This window comes from Stegodyphus dumicola, chromosome 8 (genome assembly GCF_044657685.1).
Source record: "Stegodyphus dumicola isolate Sdum_Otavi_A_Nest chromosome 8, ASM4465768v1".
NCBI classification, from domain to species: domain Eukaryota; kingdom Metazoa; phylum Arthropoda; class Arachnida; order Araneae; family Eresidae; genus Stegodyphus; species Stegodyphus dumicola.
In genome coordinates, this window is record NC_140775.1 from 136,272,843 (window position 1) to 136,294,617 (window position 21,775).

The 21,775-nt window shown below is 33.2% G+C and overlaps 1 protein-coding gene across 6 annotated transcripts in view; it reads right to left on the bottom strand.

Moving 5' to 3' along the window:
- Positions 1-10,682: 10,682 nt before the first annotated feature.
- Positions 10,683-21,775, bottom strand: part of LOC118181341 (calcitonin gene-related peptide type 1 receptor-like) — a 174,816-nt gene continuing 163,723 nt past the window's right edge. For 5 of the 6 annotated variants that reach the window (XM_035350463.2, XM_085822459.1, XM_085822458.1 and 2 more), the window contains 3 exons: positions 20,555-20,693; positions 18,727-18,768; positions 10,683-11,516 (listed from right to left, as the gene is read on the bottom strand). In XM_035350463.2, the coding sequence (XP_035206354.1) occupies positions 11,295-11,516; positions 18,727-18,768; positions 20,555-20,693 (403 nt within the window). In that variant the 3' untranslated portion in view covers positions 10,683-11,294. The remainder of the gene's footprint in view (positions 11,517-18,726; positions 18,769-20,554; positions 20,694-21,775) is intronic. The other variant, XM_035350468.2, reaches the window with a different exon arrangement.

The window sequence follows — 21,775 nt, forward strand, 5'->3', positions numbered from 1 at the left end:
ACAGAATTGTTTTTCTGCTAACCAGATCGAAAACAATTTTTCAACATGCTCTTAACATCTCTGTTTTTCATTTGGTAACTGGTTTGACTCCCTTTGGTCCAACATTAGCTGATTGAATAGTGTTCACAATCGTATACACAGTTATACTCAGTGTATGGTATACAATAAAGTCATGAATGCACATGCCATCTTTATACTTTTCAACAATATCTTTTTTCACCTCCATAGTGATCCTAACAATTTTCTTTGTTCTTGACTTTCTTATGAATTTTCCTAAAACTCATTGTTAATGAATTTATAAAAAAATTATGTGAAAAAACCACAGAGTCACTTAAAATTTCAGAGTTATAGCACAGGTTATTTTCTGAAAAGTAGCAACAGGTATACTGATGATAATAATGGAGCCTTGTCTCAAATGAAGTAAACAAGTGTTGTGTGTGTAATTGTGACTCAAACTCGAGCTGGTATTACAAGTGAATGGTGTATACCAAACAAAGATTTTTGCATCCAAACAGGATGTATATCAAGTTGGATGTATTTCAAAGTGGAGGTCAAAGTCTACTACAGTATTTCTGGTGCATATCTGACAAGCTTTTGGCAAATAATAGAAATATTGAAAAATTTTAACAATAATTGAAATAAAATAATTAAAAGGAAATCCAGTATTATTGTTGAAAGAATAAACAATTCGCTAAACTTCCAAACTTATACCAGTTTCAAACCATAAAACAAAACGATTGTTTCTAGTCGTAAAACATTTAGACCATCTGTTCGAGAATTCAAACATTCAACAGCATAGTATTAGTCAAAGACGTGTTAAAAGGCATAAAGATATTTAAGTAAAGTGGAAAACTTTGCATCTTCTGTCCTGTTTCTATTTCTGCATCATCTGTCCTTAAAATATTGTGTACACAGATAAATTAATCCCACTTCAGTGATTGGTTCATCCATACTCATATTCCCTACCAGGAATAGTTAACAGTGCATTAAATGGTAAAAAGAAAAAGAAAAAGAAAAAAAAAAGTGTTTAAATTAAAAAAAATTAATAAATAAATAATAATAATAAAAAAAAAAAATCACAGAATCAAATAAAAGTCCATATAAGAAAATTGTATGAATTATTGAAAAGCAGACTATTCAAACATGGCCTTAGTTTAGGTATTTTTATTTGTTGATACAGTTGATTTGTAGAAATATTATTTATGTGCTCAAAAAATAATTTAGATCTCTTTGAAAATTAAAACATTTTGTTTGATAATGTCTTATGTATACTCAAATATAAAATCTGTATTTGCAATCTCTGGTGAGTAAAATCTGATGCACAAAAGCTTACAATTAAAATTTTTTCTTTAGTACATTTTGCTTTAAAAAATAGAATTTAGTAGCAATCCATCAGCCTTTTGAATGGCTTTGATAGAGGCCTTTTTTTGGAAAGTGTGTACATTGATAGTTAAAAAAAGTATTTCAATTTATTGCTTTGTGATATTCAACATCAAAAGTGTGTAATATCCAGACTACTTTCTACATTCTTAAAATTGATGAACGTCTTTAAAAAATTGTGTTGAACAAATAATGATTAATGAATATGCTTTTACAGTGCGTAGATATTTCTCTTCATATTTCATGTAAATATATTTGAAGTATAAATTTATTCACAAAATATTCTTTATTTGGTGCATTTTACAAGCTTGAATATTAATAGTTTTCTAATGGCTGGTATACATTTGTTTTTTTTAATGAGAAGTTTTTATAATTTATCAGTTGATTTAAAATTTCATTAATTTTGTTACTGCACCTTCATAAAGATTTGCAAGTATTTTCATTTGCTAATTTAAATAAAGATCTGTTCTAAATAATTCACATCGAAAAGCTTTACGCTTGTATTGTTACAACAGCGAGATGTTTTGTGTGTTAATATAGGTACTAATAGTACAATAGCATTACAAAATAAATTCATCCATAGTCTAAGTACTTATTCTATGAAGCAAATGAAAGACCAAAATAAGAAACATCAACTACTAAGCTATTTTAAAATCTACTACTTTAAAATGAATCGCTATTTTGTATTATATAGTTTGAAAGTGTCTTCTACTCCTATTTTTATATTTACAGCACATACTCACTAAGGAGAGCAGGGTCTATTGTTTTAACTTGAATTGTGAGGGAAAAATTAATCTGTTAGTCACAAGTTAAATATCTGTTGAATTATATCTTTTAAAAGCATCTGTTTCATGTTTGCTTCAAATTTCTAGAAGTGCATAGTCCTTTACCAGGAATACACAATATAAACCTCAAAACAGAAAAATTGTTTGTAGCATAAGAAATAATAATAATTTGCCCTAAATTTATTGGTAAATAATAAATATTTTCTTCCTGCAAAGCGACAGCATGCAATTCGTCCATTTTACTCACGTTGTAGGAGGAAGGAATCATTGTAATCTTCTTTGTCTGTCTGTCTGTCATGTATTGATGTGGTAATTCATCAACATGCAGTGTTTATTCTCTTACAGTGGGGATTAGGAAAAAAGAGTGCAAGTCATTTTGTTTTGAATTTCTGATATTAAAATCAATGATTAAAATAAGTGCATAGCTACAGATTAATGCAGTTAATAAGGCTTTTACTATGAGCTGAAAAATAATTCGTTTATTCTTAGTTTTAAATTTAGAGACATGCAGTGAGATGGCACGCTTGCAATTATCTAGTTTACAAGATTAAACTACTGCAACTGTATAATATTACCAAACGACTTATTTGGTGTTATTGATGTATTGAGGAATGATAAAAGTTGTATGTGGCAATTTTAAAAACGTATTGTATGGTTCTGTTAGTTATTTGAATGTAGCAAAGTTGTATTACTGGTTTTCCTCAAGTATAAAGTAGATATGAGCTAGTTTCCTCCACAGAAAAATCCGACCTCTTAAGCATATGCTGCATTCCTCTGTGGAGGAAACTGGCTTATATCCACCTTGGGGAAAACAAGCCAAGCAGAAAGCCTATTTGCCTTGGTTCGAACCAAAACTATGTCAGACTACCAGTATTCAGTACTCAGCCAATGTTTCATAAGTAAAAATTATTAATATACGAATTATTCATAATTTAGTTACAAATTTAGTGTTATAATCAATTTTTGTTTTGAAGTCCTCATTATTTCCAGTGCCTGAAGTTTTCTAAAAAAAGTTTTAATGGTCGTTTGTTTCATAAATTCCAGTCTCTTAAAAAAAAGAGAGAGATATGATGATGAAAAAATGATGAAACATTGCTTGTAGTTCCTGACAATAGTGTATTCTAAATTAAACCTTATTTCATATATGCTGATACGTGAGCTATAGGAAGCAGAACAAAAAAATTGAACCTTTGTAAACAGTCTCAACATTTTAATTATAACAGGTACTTCCAACATGATTAACTACCACTATTTCCTTTCATCACCTTTTGGGCAATATGGATGAAAATAAAGTTTTACACACGTGCGAACGGGCGGGGCATACATACCTATTAAAGTCTGGTATCACCCGCTTAACTGCGGCTGCAGTTATATTCATAAAATTGGTGTCTAGATATAGTAAAGTGGCTATGCGCTATTTGATGAGATAGCTTATTCCTCCACTTGGTGAAAAACGGCGGAGTTAGCCACGATACGAGATGGGAAGAAAAAGCGAATTGCAAATTTTTAGTGTATCGTCGATTTAGTATCAATAGACACTTTGTGGATATGAATGCTAGAAATAGAATGCTGAAAACGCACATTTGTTTTTTCACGATTTCTGAAACACGTCATGAAACTTGAATGAAGGGAGAAAAAGATTATCTTTCGTATGAAAAACATGCCCGTATCGAGGCACAGTGATGTCGTTTCGACTGTGGTTCAAACCCTGCGGGGTGCATCCTTGTACTGATTGTCTTTACAAACAGAGTAGACAACATACAGATCATGCATAATTGTGTCGCAAAACGCATCAACTCGACGCAACTTGAGCTTGGTGTGCGAATTTGTGTATTCAAATAGTGTATGAAACATCACACCTGTTCACATGAGACAGCTATAAAAGAGATAGCTGCTCATGGTTCTATGTTGAAGCTCATGGTCATGGAGTGATTTTCAAAAAATTATTGTTGTGAGATGGTTCTACTAACGGTGAATGTGAGCGCAAGGCACGATCGGCAGTGCGGTTGCATCAGCAATGTTTTCCTGCAGTCCTGCATACAAAATCACCCTACAGGTTATGAGACGTTTAACTGATAACGGCTGCGTGACTATCTGACTTCGATTCGGCAGAGCAGCTAAGGTAGGGCGAAAGTACAACCAGAAGATGTTTCACACGACCTCAAATATCCAAACAGCAGCACAAGAAAGATAAATGAAAACTGTGGCCTCACAAAAAGTCGCTTTTGGAAAATCCTAAATGAATTAGGTGCTCATTTATGCCGACCAACATCTGACCAGGCATTACTTGAGAGGGATGCTGAGAGACGTTTCGTATGATGCAACTTCATTATGAACCAGATAAAAGTCTAGCCAACATTCTTGGCAGGTACAGTGTGGACGGGATGAGGCATTCTTTTCGCGGAATGAAATGTACAATAAGCTGAACACCCATTACTGGGCACTGGAAATTCCATTATGTTCTGCAGACATATGACATTAAATACGGTTTTCGATTAATATTTGGTGTGAAATTTATGATAACAGTCAATCGGCTCAACATTTTACCAGGATACGTTAACGGCTGCACAATATTTAGAACTTCTGCAAGACATAGTACCCGATGGACGAATTCGAAGAACGAATAATCGGGTACGGTGGTTTCGAAGAGTGGCCTCCACGTTTAAACTGGACCTGACTTTAATAGACTTTTTCCTGTGCGGATACCTCAAACAGCAGGTGTAAGCGACCCCTCCACATACATCGCTTGACCTTCAGCGACTTATTACAGATGCTTGTGCAAACGTGTCGCTCATTATGCTAAAACGTGCAATATGAAGGTCCAAGCAATAACAAGGGTCCAGAAAGCATTTCAGCTGATGGAGAGAAGTTTAAAACATCGAAAATAAAGGTAACAAGTGATAACTAGTTGTTTTTTTCCTTTCTAAGATCGTTTCGTGATGTCACAGTTTCGGAAATCGCAAGTAAACAAATGCATGTGTAAAACGTTCTGTTCTTAACATTCATGTCCGCGAGGTGTCTTTTCGGACTAAATCGACGATGCTCTTCAACCTTGTAATTCACTTTTCTTCCTATCTCGTTTCGTTTTCGAGATAGGGACGCTAACTCCGGTATTCCCACCAGGCGGCGCTGAAAGCTATCTCATCTAGTAGCGCATAACCACTTTACTATACCTAGGCACCACTTTTATGAATATAGACGCAACCGTTTGGCAGTTAAACGGGTGGTTAGCTGACTTTAAGAACAAGAAGCAACAAAAGTAATAGTAGCACGACTGCGCCAAACAAGCGCATTTCAGTAATACGATGTACACTGCGGGAGGGGAGATGGGACAGTTCTATATCTCCCGTTCTACTGGGCCGATTGACAAAATTCAAATTGTGTTTTTCATGTATCGAAAGCGCGATTTGGGGTATATATTAGATTTACATATAGCACTATTCTAACATAGGTATTTTGACACAAAATCGGGCTTTTTCTGAAATAAAATACCAATTTTTTTACATATTTTGATACTATGATTCAAATTATGCCAGACTGCCAAGTTTTGTAAAAATTGTATGAGTAGTTTTTAAAAAGTTAGCTCTCAAAATTTTATCTCCTCAGTGTTAATTGAATTTGGCATATATTTATTAATATCTCTTCTTTTATTAAACTTTTTGATTCTTCCTTTCACATTTCGAAATTTAGGTTCATTCCAAATAAAATTCAGCCATTTTTTGTGTTTTATTTTTAAATAATTTTTATAAATTTTTCGAAAACAATTTTGAATTATAACCTATGAAATTTTTACCATCATCTTAAAGTAGGTGTGATTCTAAGCATACTTGCAAAAAATTAGAGATTTTTTATTCAAAATTCTCTAAGATATACACCTATTTACATAGTTTCGCGTATTGAAATTTGGCATCTTTTTTTGAGAGATAATAACGCCAAATGTGGTTTATGTATTTTTGTTACAGTGAATTGCCACAGCTATTTTTAACCTTAAATTTCAAATAAATTTTTACGGAGAATTAATTATATGAAATTTTTTCCCTCAGTGATGCGTAGTAAATATTTATCAATACTATATGAAAAGCTATTTTTTTAATTTATAGATGACATTATTCAAATTTTAAACTTTTTTCAAATTTCTTTCTTTTTTTTTAAATATTTGTAAGAGTAAATTTTTACCTTCACCGTGTTATCGTCTGCTACTTTAATTTGACTGCATTTAAATTGAATTGTCTGAAACTGAGAAAGTTCGTTTGATGTTTATTTTCACAATGTTTTTAAGCAAACAGAGCGTTGACAGTTTGGGTCATGTCCCAGCTTTTAAAATTATGTATACAATGGCTCCCAAAAGTACTTATGATTTTCATTGAAATAGGGCTCTATCCATTAATTAAAAGTAAACTTTCTGAATGAGATTTTAATAATAAGATCTATAATCTATTCGTAACAAAATTACATGAAATATTTCAATGAAAATCATAAGTGTACGAACACTTTTGGGAGCCACTGTATAAGTATAAATTTTTACATTAATTCTCTTCGAAAGAATGTTTTAAGTAGCCAATTTTCTCTCGTGTTATGGATTGTATAAAAAAACATGATCTTTAATATGATTTAGATTGTTTGTAGCCGATATAGTAATCAGGTCACATAGTGGTACAGAATAAACACTGCTGGACTGTTTTATTTCTTTGTCATTTAGCAAAAAATCTTTTAATTAAAATATTTGGACATTGCTTTAAACTTTATTTATAGTTAAAATGCTTAGAAAATGAAAAGCTGTCTTCAACTGAAACGCAGCTGATGTAATTGATATTTTAAAAAAATGACAAGAATGCAAAATTTATGGAACTGCAACAAAATCTTAATTTTCTTGTGGTGAGCACTGAAAATAAATGTAAAAGAAAAGAAGAAAATTAGGGAGATAAGTAAGCAAAAAGTAAGTCTTGCTGCTCTGACCAAAGAATTCGCTTGACTTTCAGAATCTGTTTATAAAAAAATATACACTCCGGACTAATGGAAGCTTCTTTGTTACGAATTAGAAATGATATCTTGAAACCTTCAAACCTCTGTTCATTAACGGAAGAGGGGAGGAAACTGTTGCGGATTAATATGGAATTAAGGCATTTCATTGTTTTAAGCATACAGATTAGCGAAGGCCTTTGTCTTTTAAGGGTTAAAAGGATCAAGGACATATAAATGAAGGAATATTTGTATATCTATTTGCTCATTCGTCAAAATTTTACCCTCTTTACCTGGAACAATAACCACATTATAAACATAGACAATTTAAAATCTTAATAAATTTGTAAACTCGATTAAAATTTGGGTTATAAATCTCTAAAATTCAGACAGGGGTTAATGAAAATAAAACTTGAGTGCTTTTACCCATAAATTCCATCTTCGAAAACATTTATCTGACAGTTAAACAATTAAACTAAAGTCAATCTTAGACTAGCATTTCGGTTTCTACACTGATCAGTATCAAGACTATAGCATGGTAGCCCATGCAAATACCAGCAGTGTAGCATACGTGCATATCAGGGGCTCCAGTAACAACGTCTTGAAGTAGTATAAAATGAGCAAAGAATAGTTTTTCAAACGAGAAATTAGGTTTGCTTCTTTTTATTTCATAGAAGTTCTAAGTATGACTCTTACGGAAAGTAAACCGGTACATGTACATAGTTGATGGTAGAAGAAATATAATGTGTTATTATTTCGGATTATTTCTTCGTGAACTAATATCAGAAATACTAGAAATTCGATCATTGTGATGCCAGTATGGAATCAATGACTTCATGCTTAATACAACCACAGCAAGCACCCTAGCTCAGAATTAGACGTTGAATGGCATAGCAACGAATATCAGGAGTTAGGGGCATGGCCATGAACTATTTTCAAAGGAGTTATTGTTTCGTTTGCATTTAACAGTATAACCCAGATACCTGCAATTACAATGGTGCACTGAATGACGCACATGGACTTATGATGTAATGTGTTTTCAAAGGAATCTTCCGTTTGCATGCAGCACCATGGCCTTGCCTATGTAGTGGTTAAATTTTGGAATCTTGCATTATGTATTGTCTTATGGGCCAAGCACCTGGCTGTATGGTATGAAACTTAATTAAAGTAAGGCATTATGACTGTTACTATCTTCAGAACCTCAGCTAACTACTACTAACAGGACAACTTGCGAATGCACATCACACACGCATATTTCACAAGTGCACATAAGCGAAACCATTGAGGGAGGGGTTTCGAAAATGGACCAATGAGCTTCTAGTGCTCTTTTGGCGCTAAATCATTGAGCCTGTGAGCATATGTTGTTTACGTTTTAATTTGCATTTGTTTCGCAGTTATAAATGTATATGATAATAGTAGAAAATCTCGTAGCGATTTCCTTTTCTGAGTTTAATTAATCTCTGTTATTTCACTTTCATGGTTTTTGTCACGCATTAATATTTAAATTAATCGCTGACATTTCACGTTCGCGAATTTTATCACGCATTAATATGTAAATTAATCGCTGACATTTCACTTTCACGAATTTTTTTCACGCATTAATATTTGTATTGATGTTCATGGCATATTATCGCTCTTTACATCGAGAAAATGATTCAAGCTACAATTAGCCCGAATATTATGCATTTACCAACACCTGTGGATTAAGAGAATTCAAGTGTATAGTTTTTTGGCCTGGAAGTGTTACAATGAATCTAGTGTTTTCTTATTTCAATGCTTGCATTCTGTTGATTTTTAAAGTGTAAGATTCAGAACACATATTGTGTATGCTCTGATTATGTTCATTGTTAAAAGTTAATATGTGAATAAATTGAATATATTCGTTGTGAATAAGATAAATTCATTCATTTTGATGAGTATTTCTTGTGTCGACAGTACATGTAAGAGTGAGCAGCTATTAAATGTGAAATTTAACACACTCAATGTATACGAATCCAAATTAGTAAAGTTCACTTTGAATAAAATTCTGCATTGGTTACTAGAACATCTTTTTCATATAGACTGCAATGAAAAGTCCTGACTTATATTTACATAAAAATTGGTATAAATATTTTTCTCATATGCATAGTTTTATGTAAAGGTAGCATTTGGGCTCAGATGTTTACCACATATTTCTTTCTTCATCTTATTTACCACTTATTAAGTAATATTTCACATGGATATTTTTGCGGAGTATCCAACATTTGTATTTATTTCAAATCCTTTCAACCAGGTAGCGAAATATTCACAATTGCTTATATTTGATCTAAGTTCGCAATGAAAAGTTTCAGAAGAAATCGACGATGTTTTAATTATTTTGTACAGAAAATTGCGTGGAAGAATATTTTCAATCATCTTATTTAAATCTTAAAGCATACGAAAGGTCATGTGACATGACAGAAATATTACTGGATGTTCATTGGTCCATCCTAGAAACCATTCCCTCGGTGGCTACACAGATGTGCACTTGTGAAATATGCCATCACACACAGTATCTAACATTTATGTTCCACCTCACACAGTACCAAATTTCACCGACTGAATATGTCCGATAGAAACTGGCGTGACAGTAACTATGAGCAGCTCTGCCATAGCAGATAAAATTTGCCAAAGAATTGAACTTCATGATACTGGAGCTACCATCCGGAATCTTTTCCATTTTGTGTCAAGTTGTACTGCAGCAGTTTCTGCTGTCTATGGCTGCGACACATGAAGCTGATTCTGCATATTTAAAATGCCTGAGTATATCATTACATTATACTCACTTCATCATTACTTTATAAGGTATTCATAAAATAAATATGTTTCTGTTATCTTTTGTCTTTCATGGTGCTATAATTTTAAAGGTTAGAAATTCAGGAAAATGTCACCGATTTCGAGCGAGTCAATATGCTTTCTAGAAGCTTATAAGAGGTTTCTGTCTGACTGCAAAAGCAGCAAATTATTCAAGGAGTGGGACCTGTTGACTCCCTAAAAAGAAATAGACATTTGTTTCACTCTAAGATCGACTTTTGCTTAATTGATATGGCATGCAACTCATAAATATTATTTATCCTGTTACAGTTTTAGCATTAATCACATACTAATATTATTTTATTAATTAAAATATGAAATGCTATTCTTAGAAGGGACTGGTAACTGGCTATTTTAGGGCCACATTTAATGGGAATACGAAATTTTTTAAAAGTTATGTCGATAAAGTTCTTAAATTATCATTATGTGATTTTGAATATAATTTAATGTATTTGTAGGATCATTAATATTTTTCGAAGAAGAAAACATATGAAGAATGTGCCGGAATTCGAACTCCGGACCTCCCGACTGTCAGTCGGATGCCTCGAAGACAAGCAATAAGAATGGAAAAAAATACCGTACATATAGTGCAATTTTGATTTTTGTAAAATGGTTTGAAACAGACTCTTGCCTAATAAATCCCCCAAATGAGTTATTTCTATATTTATACATTTTTAGATTACATCAAATATAAGACCTGTTGTAAAAAAATATACATCACAGTAATTAAGAACACATTACAAAATTGATATTTTAATACACACATAAAGGAAAATAGCATATTTGAAAAATCAGAAGTATTCTAATCAGTTCATTGTACATGGAACGTTTTATATAACTGCTGTTTTCAGTTTATTTGGCTTTGGTTTGCTTGCCTTTTAAATTGAAAAACAGACACATACACTAAGGACAAACGTTAATCAAGGTTTAGAAATTACTAAACTTCGTTTTCTCTCGAGAATAACTCTTTAGCTTCATATCTGAACAATTAACAATATGCTTTCTCGAGAAGATTTTTCAATGAGAATATCTCAGTTTAAGACCTTAAAATGGTGATGCGTGAACTGGAATAATAAATTATCTTTTTTTAATGGATGCTTCTTCGAAATATAAAATCCTTCTCAAATGGATAAAAATTCAAAATGCTTTTATTATTTTAAATGTGTTTCGAATGACATGAATATGTTTCGAATTCATAGTGCTACGAATGCGTTTCATCGAATTCATAGTACTCTTTTTATTAGTGTCTCTGCATACATAGAATTACTTCAGCATTGTTCCGTTTTGCCAAATGCCTTTATTTACTTATAATTGCGCTAAATAATCACTTCACCCTATCTAAACACTTGATGGCGCTTTTCTTGCATGATTGTTGATCTCTTTTAATCTATGATCACCACTTTTATGTCTATGGTGGGAATTATGATTATGTTGGCTGTCGTTCATTGTAGAATCCTGCGTTGCGGACAATCTTCTCATTATCGCACTATTCTGCATTGAACCACGAAACTGATGATGAAGCTTGTACTTCTGATAAGTCCTTTTCATCAGATATATTACCTTGGAATTAAATGAAAATTAGTGTGAGTATCGAGAAAAGTTACTAATAAAAATAATAGCTATTGATAATATAATATAAAATTACTAATTTCTAGTCAAATTTTGTTTAGTTTTATATCTATATGAATAAGCATCAATACATATATACACACACATACATGCAATAATATCCTTAAGTACGTGTTAAATAGGATCTATGAAAAGCGTGTCAATCGGGGTCTAGGACATATATATGAATTTTAATTCAACAGGATCAACAGCTCAAAAATATTTGTTTAGAACACAAGTCTGTAATAATGAACGTACGTTTCATCATACCAATGCAAAATAGTATTAAAATAAAAGTATCGAATGGGAGTTATTTTGATGTCGATGGCTTTTTAAAATTGAATAAATTCCTTTGCTGGCTCAGGAATGTTTTTGTTACTTAAAATAGCTTCATATCAAGTTCATATTTTTTTTATTTCTTGCCTTAAAATTAAAACGCGTTCTTTACTAGATTCTAGGTTCTACAAAACTTTTAATACCGTCTTCCCCCTTTTATTTGAATTTTTTTAACTACCTATTAAGTTTGCAACTGCCATATGTTTTTCTGGTGGATATGGGTTTGAAGTGTCGGCTTCTTTAGCAGCATTTTGCTTATGCATCTCTGCAAGCTCATACATTGTCAGCTTCTTGATATGTAAGTTCAATATCTTGCTGATATCATCCTTGCCAACTTCCAAATCAGCTTTCTTGTCAAGACTGTCAACTTCTCATGTTATATGGGTAACACGATGAATTTTGGGTTTTCGTCGCTTTTGAAAAAGAACGGACGAATTTTCTTCCAGACGCCATTAAAGCATTTTTGAAAATTTTATTCGAAGATCTTCCAACAATTCTTATAACATTTAAAACATTGAATTGCGCCCGAAAATTTTTTAACTGCTAGTTGATTGTTTTGTTTAGAATTCATACAGTGTTCATATCTGTAAACAAGAGTCTCGTGTAATTAGTCTTGCAGCCGGTCCATCGGGTGAAACGAGCTGGTTATGTATGTTTGGAAGCAAAAAAGTCACAGAAATAAGAAACCGCAAATCTCTTGAGTTCGCGTAAGTCGGAATATTACTGTATAAAATTACTGATTAGAAAGCGGACTTGACTCTTGGCTATGATACAATTCGTGGACATTATCTGATGTTACTGTCAGACAAGTGAAATGTCTCAACAACAGATAAAATGATGAAAATACACAATGAAGAAAAAATGTGAAAGAAATATTCATCTAAATCTTTGTTGTGTAACGGTTTGCATCAGCTAGATCAATATCTGCTTTATCTATATAAAATACTTAACTTAAAATTGTCAAATTTTTTTTCCTCGCCTCGGAGAGGAGGAAAACAGACCGTAATCTGAAACTTCATTTAACGTGAAATCATAGTTCGGATAATGATAAAGCCGCCGCAGTCACCCCAAAGACATAGCCCCACGGCTATGTCTGTCTGGTATATGTATATATACCTTTAGACACCTACACATACTGACAGTTTAAATATTGTATAATAAGTACCTAGCAATGTATTTTTTGCAATGTATTTTTTTCTCTTCAAGCCATCGACAAGGTTGTTATACCGTGACATGTCGAATCAGGGAGTTAATGATACCATTCTGCAGAAACAACTGTCGAAACATTCTACAATATAGACCATCAGTTCTTTTGGAATTAGATGGAGCTAGGTACATCTTCATTTCCATTTCACCGCTCAAATGCTTGCAAAGGTTGATGTTGGAAGAAAACAAGAGACAAATAAAGCGTTAAAGGTCGGTGGAATTCTTCTTGATGAACCTTCTAAGAACTAGAAACAAGTGATATGCTTCATTATTTCACTAAAATATTCCTTTGTCATCAGGCTATTCAGAAGAACAGAAGATCTGTGCGATTGTCTCCGCAGAGTATATCTATCAACGATTGCTTCATATGGACCCGATGAGCAATATACACAATATCGCTGCAATATCGTTGTTGACAGGAAAAGCAAATTGTTTGCTTCAGACACATGTGGCTGATCTCTTCGTTGATTTACATATGTTACAATGCTGTCAATGCAGTATTTTACGATAATCTCTATATGACTGATTTCTTTAACATTGACTAACATATCACATTTATGTAACTTATCACATGTATCACTTGTTAAAAAAAAGTCTGAAATGGATATTGGCTTTGCAGACTACTAGGAAATTAGCCTACTATTGATCGTTGAGAGTGCCAGTTAAGACAGTGGTCTGAAACTCAACTTTTATGCGGGTTTATTGCATGATCTGAAGCTGGCGGGCAGGAATATTTTTTTAAAGGAAATGTTTTTTAACAAAATTTTAAATTTTATTTACTAAATATAAAACATACATAAACAGGAATAATAATGACGCAAAGAAAAAAATTCAGATTTATATTTATTTTTCATCTGAAATCTAAAGTTTCGTATCTGCAAGAAATTTTGTTGATTATACTTTATAATTCAAACGTATTGGCAGTTAAATATTACAATCTCAAGCTGACACTTATTTCAAATAATTCTAATACGAGGGCTATCCAGAAAGTAGATTACGTTTTGGAATTAAAAAATAAACAAAGTATAGGAAACAAATTTTATTATATACAGATGAAAGCCACACTCAAATACTACTTTTCTACATAGTCACCATACAAATTAAGGCATTTATCGTAGCGATGTACGAGCTTGGAAATTCCTTCGTCGAAAAATTCGGCCGCCTGCGCCTTCAACCACTTCGTTACCTCTTCTTGCAGCTGTGCGTCGTCATCAAAACGCTGCATAGCCAGCCACTTCTTCATTGCTGGGAATAGGTGGAAGCCGCTCGGTGCCAGGTCGGGATTGTACGGCGGATGAGGAAACAACTCCCACTTAAAAGATTCAAGAACTTTACGAGTGACATTTGCCGTGTGGGGCCGGGCGTTGTCGTGAATCAACAAGATCTTAGAGCTCAACATTCCTCTGCGCTTGTTTTGAATTGCTCTTCTGAGTTTTTGGAGAGTTTGGCAATACCTTTGAGAGTTTATTGTAGTGCCTCTTTCCAGGAAGTCCACCAAAATTACACCTTTTCTGTCCCAAAAAACAGTCGCCATCATCTTCCTTGCCGACATTGTTTGCATGCATTTCTTGGGTTTTTGGGGAGAACTTGTGTGCCCCCACTGCATTGATTGCAATTTCGTTTCACAGTTCACATGTTTCACCCATGTTTCGTCACCAGTAACGATGCGATCGAGTAAAGAGTCACCATCCTTATGGTAAGCGTCCAAAAAGTTCAACGCTGCAGCCATTCGCTGATTTTTGTGGTCCTCTGTCAAGATTTTTGGAATCCATCTTGCACAAAACTTGTGGTAACCAAGCTTTTCGCTGATGATTTCGTGCAACAAACTTCGCGAAATTTGTGGAAAACTCAAAGAAAGTTCCGTTATTGTGAAATTTCGATTTTCACGGACTTTAGCATCGACGTTTTCGAGAAGTTCGGCGGTCACTATGCTGGGTCTCCCACTTCGATCTTCGTCGTGAACATTGGTTCGGCCATTTTGAAATCTTATGACCCACTGACGCACTCCACCTTCAGTGATAATGTTGTCCCCATACACTTCACGAAGCTGCCGATAGATTTCTATCGGTTTACAGTTTTTTGCAGTCAGAAACCTTATTACTGAGCGCACCTCGCAGCTCGCGGGATTTTCAATTAACGCAGACATTTCAAACCGTCACAGTATCTGAACGGAGCACAGCACGAACCTCTCACTAGCACGGCTAGATGCAGACTGAGCTGCGCAACGCTCTGACCCCAAGATGGCCGCGCTAGCCCCGCCCCTAGCGGACACAGACGGAAACGTAATCTACTTCCTGGATGGCCCTCGTATTTTGAATTAATCCTTAGATAATTTACTTAAAATAAACAAATTAAGAAAATTTCCCCTGGTGGGATAAAACTTGAAAATAAATAATGGCAATGTATTGCTTTTCTGTTAGATATTTAATTTTTCTTCGACGTAAAAAAAAGAGTCTGTAAACAATTATAAACGTATTTATTTTTACTTCCTTGTACGAAGTAAAAAGGAAGTATTGTAATCGCGAAAAGTGTCAGGCAGCATATTTCAACGAAAATATCCATTTTGAACGCTATTGAATGCAATTTAACGATGTTTTTGCGTGATATATGTACGTAGGGACAGAATAAAATACACTTTTCCTCCAAAAAAATTGTAAAACTGCTAAGAAAAAATGAATTCTCAAGAGAATTTTTCCTGGCGTCTGTACGAACGTATGGACGTACGTACGTATCTCGCATAACTCAAAAACGAGTAGCCTCAGAACGTTTAAATTTTATATATAGGACTGCTATACCATGTAGATGTGCACCTCGTATTTTGGTTGCAATCGGCCGCACCAAACCTATATAAATATATTTATATATATATCCACTCTGTTACCCGGCTCAGTAATCACAGTTTCTTTACTCTTATATGTTTGCAAATTGTACATTTTTTGCTTTAAAAATGATGGAATTATGTTGTTCTCATCTTCCGGTTAAGGCTTTTTTGCCTTTAGTAAATCTGCATGTAATATTTTTAGAATTATCAACAATTTTAAAGTTGTTTAAGTGCCGCTAAGCCTAATAATTTTTGCCATGTCGGCCATTGCTTGTTTACATTTGAAACAACAGAATAGTAGATTTGTTGCCAATCTAGAGAAAGTAAGCTTCCCAATAACAAAGATAACACCTTCTTTTATTATTGCGAATTAAATCATGCTTAATTCTTTCTGGAATTTTTTCGAGGAAATAAGTGTTTCAGATTTACTTCGTAATTTTTAATACAGATATTTTGAGTTTTTATGTATTTTTGCCTTGTCTCGAAGTGAGAACTGAATTAATTGAATGAGAAATACTCAATCGTCTGTGAAAAACTGTTTCTTTTTTGCTTTGTTTGCTTAATTTCTTTTATACATCGTTCTAGCTTTATTATAGTATTTGAATAGAACATGTGGCAACGATTAGATAATTCTTTAAATGATATAAATTTTGTGCATTCTGAGTTATAATATGAACGAAATGTAATATTGTTAAGTGAACCTAGCGCCAGAATGTCGCTGTGGTAAACAAATAGAGTGAATTTTAAAGAATGCATTTATTCTATTGTGGTTTATGGGCTGTCGGCGAAGTAGATTTAATTCAATCCAAATAAGTTTAAATGAAATACAGGAAAAAATGCGTATAATTTAATATACCGTACAAGGAAGTCATGTGGTGTATACATCAGATTTTTTACTACAACTTTCAGCTACAACCCTGATGGATTTTGATTTTGATAAAATTACACCTACTATCTTCATCACGAATCTTAAATGTTCATCAGTCAATCTGGTTTTTTTCCTTTATTAACCATCAACAGAGGAAAAAAGAGTTCACCTATAAATATATTTCCAAACAAATCGATTATTCTTACTGCAAAAAATTGTAACTGAGGATTACAGGTCTTTTTTTCAGAAGCACAAATAAAAAATTAATCAAATTTGTATCTTCGAATGAGATAGATAGTGTAAATTAATTAGCTTCATTTGTAGATTTTCTGGGGCGATACTAACGTTTGTTTTTAATGGTAATGAAAATAATGTAAAATTGGACTGAAAATGATTAAAATCTTAAACTTTTTCTTCAAATTCTTATCATAATAATAAATGTTACAATAATGCTAATTAATTTAAGGGAAAGGTATTCGTGAGTCGTGTAAAATTTGTACACGGACGGCAAGTTTTAGAACAAGAAAAATTTAGTTGTACTTCAGCTGTTGTTCCCCTGACATTTAACTTCTTAGTGTAAGTACCATAATATAATTCATAACTTTATTTCGTAAAAAGTGCTAAATTCCTTTTCTGATCAAGTAGAGATTCTTCTTTTCTTCACGTACATGAAATTGATTATTTATTTTCTGTATTTATAGGTGCTGTCATTTATTATCAGTTCCACTTCCTTCCTTTAGAAAACATCTGATATTTGCCTCTTGCCATACATCCATGGCTCATGATAACGCGAACGTCCCATCTCTATTCTCATGATATATTACTCTTTAATATCAATAATATCAATGCGATAGTAGTTCTGAATGGGTAGAGGTCTCAAACTGATACAGAAATAAGCAGCAACTGAAGAAAAATACCTTTTCTCCCTCAATTATAACTCACAAAAGTGCAAAATTTCACGCTTTTTTTAAGCTTTAGGGATCGTATTTGTTTATTATTTTATTTGCTTATTTCTCTACGTGTTTGCTAATTGTCTAAGTAGCAGATCACACTAAATTGTAAAAATATCTAAGCAATGAAACTGATACATTATTTTAAAATACAATAAATCAGCCTCTTACATCACACACACATGCGAACATGTTTATAAATATATTTTTCTGTGCAAAAAAATCAGTAATTAGCAAGCCTGCAATCACAGTAAAGTCACCTTGTAGAGACATTAGGATTTTTCGGAAGCCGAAGAGATGAAAAATTAGCAAACCGCCTTCGCCGGGAATCGAACCACGGACCTCTGGAATACCGGCCCAGCGTGCAGAACCACTACAACACGAAGGCACGCTAGGAAAATAGGAGAAATACCTTATATACTTCTCTTTTTAAAGAACGACTGGGGTTTTTTTTAGGGGACCCAATCGCCAAATCCTGGGTGAGGAGAATCATCATCCAAACCCTTTTTTTAGTTCGGGCGCCACTGTAGAGACATTAAGATTTTTTGGAAGCCGAAGAGATGCAAAATTAGCAAACCGCCTTCGCCGGGAATCGAACCACGTACCTCTGGAATACCGGCCCAGCATGCAGAACCACTACACCACGAAGGCAAGCTAGGAAAGTGAGAGAAATACCTTATAACCTGCTGTTGTAAAGTGTTAGTAAAACATATCAAATTTCAGATACTCTTATGTTTAATAGAAGTTTCTGTTAAATAGTTAAAATAATAAAGATGTTTTACATTTGTGTGCTTATTTAGAATTTTGTTGTAGATTTTAGATTAGTTACGTAATACTATAACTCAACAAATGCCACAGAGAAATCTGAAAACCAGTTAAGAAAAGCATGAAAAAATTTGACGGATTTATTATTCTTTAAAATCAATTTTAATGTGAAAGCTAATTATAATATTTTAATGTCAAAAATATTATCCTACTTACTTCTCCATTCAAGTAACAAAATATAACAGCAACCATAAAACCCTGAAAAAGAGAAAAAATATGCCACACCTACCGATAAAGTTTACATAATTACTGTTAGCTAAGCTTAAAAAAAACAACAACAACAACAACAACAACAACAACAACAAAAAAAAAAAAAAAAAAAAAAAAAAAAAAAAAAAACAAAGGTAATTTGAAAATTAGGAAAATTTAAAGCAAGTTATATTTTCTAAATTTTAAAAACAAAACATACTTATAACATATCTTTCTTATTATGTATTCCAAGTGATCATTGTATAGTTTATTGCAGGGTTTCTTAGTCTGTGACCCTCGACCTCGTGGTCCTCCAAAATTTCCAAAAAGTAAACAATGAAATTCACATTAACTGTGTATGCCACATTCTAGCTGAAAGCTTCAAAATCTGAAAATGACATATGACAATCATCTATCAGTTTTTCTCCCAAGTTTGGCCACTTTATGAAATTTATTTCACGTTACCATACTTATGTTCTCTCCACTCTAGCCTTAGCAACAAAAGAGCGATTTGAAGCACTGTAACTGTGGTGCTTCTCGCCATCCTTTCGCTGAACATTTAGCGAAGCATCTGTAACCCAGTCGGATATCATCCTAGTTGATCCCAATGCATCGAAGTACCGAACCTTCTTTTCATGTGTTTACGATTTTTGATGTGTTTCATGTTATAGTTTTGGAGATGGACTAAACTGTCACGTACACCAATAAACTGCATATTTACTCTTTGAAAATCGAGCATGTTTCTGCATTAAATTTTTCATTTGTGTTTTTCAAGATTACGATGGGAGAAGTTTTAGACTCTGCCCGTTTTAAAATCCAGGGAAATCAGATTCAGAAATTCATATTGGAATACTTTCCTGTTACTATTTTTGCAGCCACAGGTAACTTATAAGAAATTATACGCTTTGTGGATTTCCCGCTTGTCTGTCAGTGCAGTAATTGTGTAGATATTTGAAATCTTTCTTATATAATATAAGTTAGTCGCTATTCCTGTTACATAGTTCCCTTATACGTAATGCAAAACTGCCTTCGGACCGGAGCTTTGAAAAGAAAGAAGCGTGTTATATTCTTAATTCAGGCAGTGTTAATAGTACAGAGTCTAGTGTAATTATGATATTAACATCAGTGATGCTAATGCCAAAGGCACATCTAGAGATTTTGGTAGTTTTTCGAAGAAAAAGTACATTCGTAAAGTATGAGAAGAGTTATTTGGAATTTAGATTTATGTTGTTTTCAGAGTTTTGCTCTCCTCTTTTAATCCATGGAAGCCAAACTCCCATAAGAAGTTCTCTGCAAAGTCCTTTCTTCATTTAATAAAGCTTTAAGTGCTTTTCTGTAATTTCTAACTACCACACTTTTAAGTTTCGTAAGTGCTTTCAAGTGCTGAAGAAAATGCAAGATTTGATAGTAATCAAAAATATAAAATTTTAAATGTAAACTTATGGATAATATTTTACTTGTTGTAAATATTATCCATAAGTTACGAATAGTTTTTTATTAATTTTTTTGGACATGTTCAAATGTGTTTGACTTAACCTACTTAAGTAACACTGTATAAATTGTGGATTCTCCTCAAAAGTTGTATTTATAATAACACTGGAAATAAAATAATGGAGAAAGATTAAAACAATCAGTCAACTAACATCATCAGCTCTTGTTTAAATCATTGTTTTTAGCATCACATCCAGTTCATTGTTTGCAGAAATACATAAATGATTTTCAATAAAAAAATAATATTTTGTTTATTTGGTGAGCAAGAGTAGAATTTATACTACTAATTGGATGAAAAGGATACCTGTAATCCATCCATGGCATAGTTAAAATACGCATAAGCTTCCTTAAAACCACACTTGTCTGACTCTGGTCTGTAAATCGCGAGGCAGAAGTGCAAACCAAAAAGTGGAACGAGCACCAGGGTTGCACGAACGGCTTTCCTGCACAAAGAAAATTATATCAATGTCATTCGATTTCTGTTTCATTATATTAACAACTGGATTATTATTTTATGAAGGATTTATGCTGTCGATTCTTCAACCAGAACATCCAAAACTCATTCCCCGTACATGTCGTTTCGTTAAAAAATGCATTCATGTCTCAATATCTGCCGTTTCATATATCTGTGGCTTACTGCAAGCTAGTAGCTTGAATCTTGGAACAGAAATATTAATTAATATCTAGCCTGAACGGTTTTTTTTTTTTGAAAACCCACCGTTCAGGCTAGATATTACACTGAGTCGGTGGGTTTTTTGAAACAGGACTATGTGAAAAATGAGCAATGCCCTAAGCCGGGAGTCGAATCTGGACCTTTCAAATACGGGCAGTTCGAATACGCGCCGAGTGTGCTACCGTTACACCATAAAGGCGTGCTGGAAGGAGAGAGGAAATACCTTATAACTTTATCGGAAATATAGGGAAATTTATTTGGAGAAAAATATCATTAATATTCGTGTATGCTTCTACATTTTAAGAAGGTATAACTGAATGCATTTTTATTGGACTTCCTTTCAAGCGGAAGCTTTCATGAAATAAATCAGATGTCGAATTTAGAACCGTTTTAATACGAGTAGAATAGTGATGAATAGGTTTTAAGTTTGAAATAAATATATTATGTCACTATACATTGTAAAGAGAACTGCTGAAAGGAGTGTTAAACTTGAAACTTCATTTCAAATAAAATTCACATGCCTGACATTACATTATCTGCCAAGATGGCGCTAATGATGTAACAGAGATTAGAAGTACAACATTGGCAACTGTATACCAAAATGATCATGAGGCATTGAAACTGGAGAGATATGATGGAACACAGAATTTCTGTTGTCAATAATGGTAGAATGGCGAAAACAACTGTTAGTAGCAGAAAACATCCAGAAAAGAAAACCTTCTAGAGCAGTGTTTCTTAACCTGTGGTTCATGGACTTCTTGGGGGTCCATGGGTCATATTTTGGGGGTCCGCCGATTGCTCCTAATTTTTAAAATGTTTGCATCAATATTTAAATTTTTTTTTTTTTTTTTT